Below are 10,384 nucleotides of genomic sequence, written 5' to 3' on the forward strand. Positions count from 1 at the left end.
CGGGCGCAGTGGCTCACGCCTGTAATCCCAGCACTTTGGGAGGCCGAGGCAGGCGGATCACGAGGTTAGGAGATTGAGACCATCTTGGCTAACATGGTGAAACCCTGTCTCTACTAAGAATACAAAAAATTAGCCGGGTGTGGTGGCGGGCACCTGTAGTCCCAGCTACTTGGGAGGCTGAGGCAGGAGAATGGCGTGAACCCGGGAAGTGGAGCTTGCAGTGAGCCAAGATCGTGCCACTGCACTCCAGCCTGGGTGACAGAGCAAGACTCCATCTCAAAAAAAAAAAAATATATATATATATATATATCTCTCTCTCTCTCTCTCTCTCTCTCTCTCCAAAATATTTCAACATGTGATCAACAGTAAAAAGTAAATGAAATTTTACATTCTGTTCCTTGTCCTGAGTTTTCAAAATCAGGGTTTTGATACTGAACTGTCAGTCCATCTCAGCTTGGACTGACCACATTTGAAGTGTTCAGTAGTCCCGTGAGACATGTGGCTGCCATGTTGGAGAGCCTAGGTCTCTGTCACCCTCTGGCTTTCTAGTGTCCCACGATGAAACAGTAATTGCTCCCATTCCTGAGCACATCCTGTGTGGCACCAGTTTGCCAAACTCTGTTCATGGCTTATGTCATTGTGTCATGGCAGTGACCCGGTGACTGGGATGGTGTTATGTTGATTTTATAGCTCAGCAAACAGAGGCTCTCACAGCATAAATGACGTTGTGTGGATGGACCGTAATTTATGAATTATTCATAAATGGTTCAGGGCTGCTGCGTTTTGCCAGGCAGGGTCCTGGGGGAGGCTGCACGCTCCCCAAGCATACTTTGGTCTAGTGTCCCAGGGACTCCGGCATAGACATTTAGGTTGTCTGCGACTTTTCACTGCCTTTAGCATCCTGAGTGCATTTCTTATTTCTTCTCTCCCTTACTCTCAGCAGCTTCATGTCATTTTGCCCAGTGGCTAAGCCCCAGCTTCATTTTGTCTCTATTAGGAATAATCTTTAAGAGAAACTGCATGTATTAATTTCATTTTCTCACTCAGGGCTCTCTTTAACTCAGTCACGGGTTTGATTATGCTCATGTGTAAGGGATGTGTAGTAAAGAGCCTCAACTCCCTGTAGCTCCATGCAGCAATAACCCACTTAAAACGCTTGTTGAAGTTTATTTACCAAAAGAAACAGCAACTGCGCCAGAGCACAGTCACGTGCAACCTCCACTTTTAAAGCTTAATTCATTAGCAGATCCTCAGGCTGGAACAGTTTCCAGGTGGGCAGATGAGCAGGAAAAGGGAAACCTGGTTTGCGAACAGGCCTGGACAGCAGCCTCCTCCCACCAGCCTGTCTCCCAGGGGCACTTTTGCCTCGTCCATGGAGCAGTAGAAATCTCAGTCCAGCCAACCCCAGCCTTAGGGGGCCTGGGCCTCCCAGTGAAGTGGGGCCTGCTTCATTCAGCACCTTCAACCTCAGTATGTGCCAAGTCTTTCCTGGAGCTGGGGATGCCACAGGCAGTTAGACACACAAAGCCCTTCCCCCGTGGCACTGCCAGACAGAACACATAACAAGGCCAGATGCAGTGGCTCACGCCTGTAATCCTAGCACTTTGGGAGGCTGAGGTGGGCAGATCCTTTGTGCCAGGAGTTCGAGACCAGCCTGGGCAATATGGCAGAATCCCATCTCTACAAAAATTAACTGGGCGTGGTGGTATGTGCCCGTGGTCGCAGCTACTAGAGAGGCCGAGGTGGGAAGATCACCTGGGTCCTGGGAGATGGAGGTTGCAGTGAGCTGAGATCGCATCACTGCACTCCAGCCTGGGCAACAGAGGGAGACCCATCTCAAAAAAGAAAACAAAATGAAACTGTAGCAAGACCTCTAAATTGTAATGAATGCTACAAAGCACAGGACATGGGCGGATGTGTGATAGGGCACCTGTGTGTGCAGAGACTCAGGAGGGTGAACAGAAAGTTATTGTCTGGGTGCAGTCATGGAGGTCTTCCCTGAGGCAGCATTGTCTTACGATGAGCCCTGAGCCTGAACAGGAGTTGGCTGGCTAAGGAGAAAAATATCTCAGGCAGAAAGAACAGTTCTTGCAAAAAGCCCCGGGATGGGATGCAGGGGGTTTTTGGGGGTGGAGAGAAGAGCAGCCGTGGGAGGCAGAGCAGCAGGAGATAGGGCAAGTGAGGGCACACAAGCTCTGCCTGGACTTCACACTGCTTTCCCCAGATGGAGGAGCTGCTGAGGGGCGGTGCCTTGAGCTGAGTTGGCAGGTGAGTTACTATTTCCCGGGCCTCGGGTTTTCTGTTCAACCAGTTCCCTGCCACCCCTCTTTCTGGTTTGAACTTCCCCCCCCTTCTTTTTATTTTGAGACAGAGTCTTGCTCTTGTCACCCAGGCTGGAGTGCAGTGGTGCAATCTCAGCTCACGGCAACCTCCGCCTCCTGGGTTCAAACGATTCTCCTGTGTCAGCCTCCCGAGTAGCTAAGATTACAGGTATGCACCACCACGCCCGGCTAATTTTTGTATTTTTAGTAGAGACAGAGTTACACCATGTTGCCCAGGCTGGTCTGGAACCTCTGACCTCAGGTGATCCGCCTGCCTCAGCCTCCCAAAGTGTTAGCATTACAGGCGTGAGCCTCCGCGCCTGGCGAACTTTTGATTTTTCTGTAGTCAGAATGAGAGAAAAGAGAAATATTTCTCCAAACTCTGTACCCGGACAAAAGTAGAAAAATATAAATTAGCCAAAGATGGCCTTCAGTTTCAAAAAAAAAAATGTAGGAGAGGAGTTTTCTTTGCATAAGCAAAGAATATTACTTCCAACCTGTAAACATGATGCACCCATGGGAAACTTCCTAACATGTCTCATCCTTGTGTGACCTGCTGGTCCCCTTTGGGCATTCAAGTTTGGGATGCTGGATTAGAAGTCTGTGGTGGGGGGCTGGGCATGGTGGCTCACGCCTGTAATTCTAGCACTTTGGGAGGCCAAGATGGGTGGATCACTTGAGGTCAGGAGTTTGAGACCAGGCTGGCCAACATGGTGAAACTCCGTCTCTACTAAAAATACAAAACTAGTTGTGCGTGGTGGCAGGTGCCTGTAATCCCAGCTATTTGGGTGGCTGAGGCAGGAGAATTGCTTGAACCCGAGAAGTAGAGGTTGCAGTGAAACAAGATTGTGCCCCTGCACTCCAGCCTGGGCAACAAGAGTGAGACTCTGTCCAAAAAAAAAAAAAATCTGTTAGGGGGACTCCAGGGTATGGTCCACTATCTCAAACATGTAATTCCACTATTTATTCCTTTAATTTTGTTTTGAGATGGGGTCTTGCTATGTTGCCCAGGCTGGTCTTGAATTCCTGGGCTCAAGCAATCTGCCTGCCTCAGCCTCCCAAAGTGCTGGATTACAGGCATGAGCCACCACACCTGGCCAGTTCCTTGAATTGTATGGCAAACCTGCATTGTGCCATTCTGCTGTAGGCACTGGGCGAGACCAGCCAGATAGGCATGGTACCTGGTGTTGCAGGTGGGGAGGAAGATAAGCAGACTAGTGACAAACAGAGTGACTAAATGGTGATAAATGCCATGCAGGAGACACCTGAGGGGTTATAGGGACTGAGGGGAAGGAGGATGGGAAGGACCGGAGGGCAAAGATCTGACAGCAGATGCCCGGCCACAGGGGAAAGGTGAGGGACTGGGAGGTACCTGAGTGGAGGGACTTCAGTGACCACAGGGGCGTTGGGGGAGGTAGGGCCACACCAGGGCCTGGGTCTCCAGGGGAGGAGTCTGAATTCTATTCCAGGGTAATGCATAAAGGACAGGTTCTGATTTGTCAGCTTGTGCTAGGTGTGATAGCTCATGCCTGTAGTCCCAGCACTTTGGGAGGCTGAGGCGGACAATCACTTGAGGCCAGGTGTTTGAAACCAGCCTGGCCAACATGGCAAAACCCAGTCTCTACAAAAAATACAAAAATTAGCCATGTGTGGGGGTGTGCACCTATAGTCCCAGCTACTCGGGAGGCGGGGGCATGAGAATCGCTCGAACCCAGAATGCGGAGGTTGCAGTGAGCCAAGATCGTGCCACTGCACTCCAGCCTGGGCGACAGAGCAAGACTCTGTCTCAAAAACAAAACAAAACATGTTCCCAAAGATTGGAAACAGCCCAGTGCCCATCAGTGCGGGCCAGTGTCATAGCATTGCTTCTGATGAGTGGAGCAGTAGCGGCTGCGGCAGGAGTCAGCGCTACTTGTGCCCGTGCACAGCAGCGTTCAGCACAGAGTGCTGAGTGAGAGGTGCAAGGGGCGTGTGTGTGTGCTGCCGTCTTCTGTAAATAAAAACAGAAGGCAAAAATATGTATTTTCGGCCGGGCGCGGTGGCTGGTGTCAAGCGCCTGTAATCCGCCACCTTTGGGAGGCGAGACGGTGCGGATCACGAGGTCGAGGAGATCGCCGAACCATCCCTGCTAACACGGTGAACCGGTCTCTTACTAAAAATTACAAAAACTTAGGCCGGGCTGGCAGTGGCGGCGCCGTGTAGTCCCAGCTACTCGGGGAGGCTGAGTGCAGTGAGAATGGCGTAAACTCGGGAGGCGGGAGCTTGCAGTGAGCTGAGATCTGCCACTGGCGAAGCTCTCAGTCCGGCGACAGAGCGAGACTCCGCCTCAAAAAAAAAAAAAAAAAAGAAAAAGATATGTATTTTCATGCATCTATAAACCAGGAATTATCAGCTTCTCGGGTGGGGTAGGGTATGGGCGTGGTTGAGAGCAGTAATACAGATTATAGTTCTCAAACTTTACAAACTTTGGCATCCTTTGAGGATGCAAAAATACTAGCTGGGGTCAGATGCAGCATCTCATGCCTCCAATCCCAGCACTTTGGGAGGCTGAAGCGAGAGGATTGCTTAAGCTCAGGAGATCGAGACCAGCCTGGGCAGTATAGCAAGACCACATCTCTACAAAATAAAAAAATTAGCCAGGCGTGGTGGCACACGCCTATAGTCCCAGCTTGTGAGCTGTGATCACGCCACTGTACTTCAGCCTTGGGGACAGAGTGAGACTAGACTCCAAAAAAAAAAAAAAAAAAAAACAAAAACCAAAAAAAAAAAAAAAAAAAAAGACTAGACTCCAAAAAAAAAAAAAATACTGATTGCCTGCCCCATCCTTGAGTGTTCTGATTTAATTGATGTGGGTGCAGCCTGGTCATTGGAATTATAAAATCTCTCCCGGAGGATTTTAAGCCTGGAAGTTTCCTGGTCTGATTGGTCTGTTGGAAAATCACTCTGGGGGCTGGTGGAAAATGGATTATAGGGAGGGGTGGATTATAGTAACGGATTATTTAGCAGGCGTGCAGGCATAGGGATCTGAACTTCTTTTTTTTTTTTTTTTTTTTTGAGACAGAGTTTCGCTCTTGTTGCCCAGGCTGGAGTACAATGGCGCAATCTCAGCTCACTGCAACCTCTGCCTCCCAGGTTCAAGCGATTATCTTGCTTCAGCCTCCCAAATAGCTGGGATTACAGGCATCTGCCACCACGTCCGGCTAATTTTGTATTTTTAGTAGAGATGGGGTTTTACCACGTTGGTCAGGCTGGTCTTGAACTCCTACCCTCAGGTGATCTGCCTACCTTGGCCTCCCAAAGTGCTGGGATTACAGGCATAAGCCACTGTGCCCAGCCAGGGGATCTGGACTTCTGAACACCACCTTCACCCCAGATGATTCTGATGGCCAGCTTGGTTGGGACTGCCCACCTGTCCTGGCCTGGACCCTGCTGGGGTCGCAGGCTCGTGTCCATGGATGTGGAATCCACTGCAGTGTCTGCAAGTGCCCCACCTCCAGCATCAGACCCCCGAGGGCAGGGACCCCAGCTGTCCTGCTTGCTGCTGTGTCCTCGGTGCTTGGTGCCTCTTGGTTAAGGACACATCCCTTACAGGTGTGTGAACCCCCAACACTCTGCCCTGGTCAGACAGGGCAGAGAGGTGGGAGGACGTGGGCTCTGGAGCCCCCTGGGCTGGTGGAGATCTGGGGGCTGTGTCCAGTGCCTCGCTCCCTGCCTTGTCCAGCCTGCCTTCTCACCCCATACTGTGGTCTTCTAGCAGGGTTCTGCCCATTTTAGGTGGTCTGGGAATATTAGCTACGATCATTTGCTAATTGTGCAGACCTTTATTGAGCAGGTACTGGGTGCAGATACTGTGAAAGGTGGCATGAGAGGTGTCTTGGTCCTTGGGGGCTTGCATTTGGGGTGACCCACACTTGCATGAGTAACAGTTGTATACCATGCTTGGAAGTGGGCAATTTCAGCCCTCCAACTGGGCTGAAGAGCAGGGATTTTCACTCACCAGCTCTGCCTTACATAGGCGTGGAAGCCTGGTGTTACACTCGCTGCACCTGCGCATGCTGGGGGCAACCACAACATGGTCTCAACGAGCCACCAGTTCTCTTAAGCTGTTTTAGGATCTGAATTTATTCCTTTGCTGCAGCTGTGGTGGGGAATATGGCTTGTGGGTTTTTTAAAAAATAAATTGGAGCCGGGTGTGGTGGCTCACACCTGTAATCCCAGCACTTTTTGAGGCCGAGGCGGGTGGATCACCTCAGGTCAAGAGTTGAAGACCAGCCTGGCTAACATGGCGAAACCCTGTCTCTACTAAAAATACAAAAATCAGCCAAGCGTGGTGGCACGTGCCTGTAATCCCAGCTACTCAGGACGCTGAGGCAGGAGAATCGTTTGAGCCTGGGAGGCGGAGGTTGCAGTGAGCTGAGATCACACCACTGCACTCCAGCCTGGGCAACAGAGTGAGATTCTGTCTCAAAAATAAATAAATAAATAAGTAAAAAATAAAGTAAATTGGAGTTTTTTTTTTTTCTATTTTTTTAATCTTTTTAAATAATTTTTTTTTTTAGAGACAGGATCTCACTGTATCAGGAGGCTTAAGCAGTCCTCCCACCTCAGCCTCCCAAAGTGCTGGAATTACAGGTGTCAGCTACCACACTTAGCTGGTTTTGTTTTTTTAAAAGACTTTTGTCTTAAAGATTTAAAAATGTATGTACATGTTACAAATCCGAAAGACCCTGTGGCATGAGAGAGCCCTGCCTGCCTCCTCTGGTCCTCAGCCCCATGCTCCTCCTGCAGAGATGGGTCATTCCTTTGTCCCCCTTCTGGGCAGGTAGGACAGGGAAGTCCCTGCCTCCTGCCACCTCCCCTCTCTGCATTAAGCTTTTTTTTTTTTTTTTTTTTTTTTTTGAAATGGAGTCTCACTCTGTCACCCAGGCTGGAGTGCAGTGGCGTGATCTCGGCTCCCAGGTTCAAGTGATTCTTGTGCCTCAGCCTCCCGAGTAGCTGGGATAACAGGCGTGTGCCACCACACCTGGCTAATTTTTGTATTTTCAGTAGAGGCGGGGTTTCACCATGTTGGCCAGGCTGATCTCGAACTCCTGACCTCAAGTGATCTGCCCACCTGGGCCTCCCAAAGTGCTGGGATTATAGGTGTGAGCCACTGTGCCACTGCACCCGGCCTCATGCTTTTTTCACTCATTTTTCGACATCTTTTTATATTAATGCACAGGAGTTACCTGATTATTTTCAGCAGTTAGACAGAATTTCATTGTCTGTCTGAATGACACTTTAGGTAACCATTCCTCTGTTGACAGGCGTTGAAGTTATGTGGAATTTTTTGCTGTCACAAAGCGTCCTGCGATAAATATCTCTGCACATACATCATTTTGCATTTATGCAGATATGTAGGATAAACACCTAGGAGGTGTATTACTGTGTCTAAGGGCACATGCATTTTAGACAAGATTGAGTGGTTAGGGCAGTATGGCCATAGACTGCACCTGCATTGTAAGTGTTGGTTACTGTTGTCAAATTAACCTTCCTGGAAGTCAGGGTCTGCGTGATTTTAGAGCAGAGTAGTCAGCCCTTTCTGGACACTCAAACCTCAAACCTCAAGATCAAGGGTCCTTTCGGGACCAGGATGGGAACTCGGTCTTGCTTTGGGGACCTGAGAGGAAAGAGTTCCTGAGTTTCTTCTCTGGGCGGTGGGTCATTGTTTAACCCGCCAGCTCCTTCCTGGTTTGCAGTTCAAACCTAACGCTACTCAGATAATCACTTCATTTGCTCCCTGGCTTCCAGGATCTTTCAACGTTCATTTCATCCCTTTCATTTTGTGCATAGAGATGAGGATGCTTTTTCTGCCTGGGCTGAGTGGACCTTGCTATGCTAAGATTCTTCTGTGTGTGTGTGTGTGTGTGTGTGTGTGTGTGTGTGTGTGTGTGTGTGTAAGCAGCATTATTGAGATGTGATTTGCATACGTACAATTCACCTGTTTAAAGTGTATAATGTAATGGCTTTTAGGATATTCACAGAATTGTACAACCATCAACCACAACCAATTTTAGAACATTTTTATGACCCCAAAAAGAAACACTGCACCGTTATCTGTCATTCCCCAACCCCCCACCACGAATCTCCTTTCCATCTCTGTAGATTTGCCTGTTCTGGTATTTCATGTGTGTGTGTGTTTTAAAAACACAGATTGGCCAGAGGCTTGAAGGCCACATTCAGTCCACAGACAGTTTTATTTGGCCGTCATAGTGTTTTTTAACTTATCAGGCTAGTTTTGAACATTTTCAAACGGAGAGAATTTGCATAAACATCTGGATTGCCATTTGTCTTGAACAAAGCAGGGTTGGCACATCCCTACCTGTTACAAGCTGGGGCCCAGTAGCAGCCACCCCATTTAAATAGGGCCTGTGGTCTTCTGTTTGCTACAGTCTCCACCCCTCCCTGTTGTCTCCCTGACCTGGAGGCTGAACATCAGCTGCTCTTTATAATCCCACCTGCACTGCTATTTTTCTTAGAAGTAAAATCTCTGTCAAAAGTGGGAAACTGGTCATAGCGGTGGCTCATGCCTGTAATCCCAGCACTTTGGGAGGCCAAGGCGGGCGGACCACCTGAGGTCAGTAGTTCAAGACCAGCCTGGCCAACACGGCAAAACCCCATCTCTTCTAAAAATACAAAACTTAGCCAGGCGTGGTGGTGTGCTCTTGTAGTCTCAGCTACTTAGGAGGCTCTGAGGTAGGAAAATCGCTTGAACCCGGGAGGCAGCGGTTGCAGTGAGTTGAGATTGCGCCACTGCACTCCAGCCTGGGTGACAGAGCGAGACTCCGTCTCAAAAAAAAAAAGAAAAAGTGGGAAACTGAAAATAAACAGTTTGCAGAAAACAGTCTTCAGCACAGCCCACTTCTCTTCTATTTATTACCTGCATGGCTTCGGTGTCATTTGAGTTTGGAGACCCTAGCAGGGTCCTTTTAAAGGGAGGTGGCGTCTCACCGGGAGTGACCCAGAGAAGTGACTTAGTAGACTTCCTTAGCTTCTGTCATGAGACAGAGTCTGTGGATTGTTTTTCTCACCATTTTCAAATGGGGAGTCAGAAGCACAGGGATGGTCAGAGGTGCAGTTGAGACCACATAGCATAAAATGCAAGGCTGGGACTAAGGCGCCGCCCAGGCTGCTGTTCTCAGGCCACACCTCTTCCAGGCAGTACACATCCTCCCCTTCCCTCCTCTCTCTTTCTCCCTTTCATCTTCCTTTCTTTTCTACAATGAATATTCATGAGCACTGTAGTGATTACCAATCACTGGGTAGCAAACTACCCCAAACCTTAGCAGTTTCAAGCAACTGCCATTTCATAGGGTTCATGCATGGACTGCGTTCAGCTGGAGGATTGGCCACCCTGGCAGTCCAGCATGGCCTTGCCCTTGTGTCTAGCAGTTGGTGCTGGTTATTGGCTGGGGCATCTCAGTTCTCCTCCATGTGGCCTCTCAACCTCTAGGGCCTCGCTCACTGGCTTTTACAGAAGAGTTGCCTGGACTTCTTTTTTTCTTTTCTTTTCTTTTTTTTTTTTTCTTGAGATGGAGTCTCGCTGTGTCACCCGGGCTGGATTGCAGTGGCTGGATCTCAGCTCACTGCAAGCTCCGCTCCCCGGGTTTACGCCATTCTCCTGCCTCAGCCTCCCGAGTAGCTGGGACTACAGGCGCCCGCCACCTCGCCCGGCTCGTTTTTTGTATTTTTTTAGTAGAGACGGGGTTTCACCATGTTAGCCAGGATGGTTTCGATCTCCTGACCTCGTGATCCACCCGTCTCGGCCTCCCAAAGTGCTGCGATTACAGGCTTGAGCCACCACACCCGGCCGACTTCTTTTTTTCTTAAATTTTATTATTTTTATTTTTAATTTTTGGGAGTATATAGCAGGTATATATATTCAGGGGGTACATGAGAGGTTTTGATACAGGCATGCAAAGTGAAATAAGCACATCATGGAGAATGGGCTATCCATCCCCTCAAGCATTTATCCTTTGAGTTACAAACAGTCCAATTATACTCTTTTTTTTTTTTTTTTTTTT

General features: G+C 49.0%; 1 protein-coding gene across 1 annotated transcript in view; it reads left to right on the top strand.

Annotated features, from left to right (window-relative positions):
• BCAS4 (breast carcinoma amplified sequence 4) overlaps nt 1-10,384 on the top strand; it is a 90,907-nt gene that overhangs the window by 4,958 nt on the left and 75,565 nt on the right. Inside the window, exon 2 of the mRNA XM_017888129.1 lies at nt 2,225-2,268. Within this exon, the coding sequence (XP_017743618.1) occupies nt 2,225-2,268 (44 nt within the window). The remainder of the gene's footprint in view (nt 1-2,224; nt 2,269-10,384) is intronic.

The sequence above is a fragment of the Rhinopithecus bieti genome, unplaced genomic scaffold (assembly GCF_001698545.2).
Source record: "Rhinopithecus bieti isolate Rb0 unplaced genomic scaffold, ASM169854v2 scaffold_15834, whole genome shotgun sequence".
In the NCBI taxonomy this organism is placed as follows: domain Eukaryota; kingdom Metazoa; phylum Chordata; class Mammalia; order Primates; family Cercopithecidae; genus Rhinopithecus; species Rhinopithecus bieti.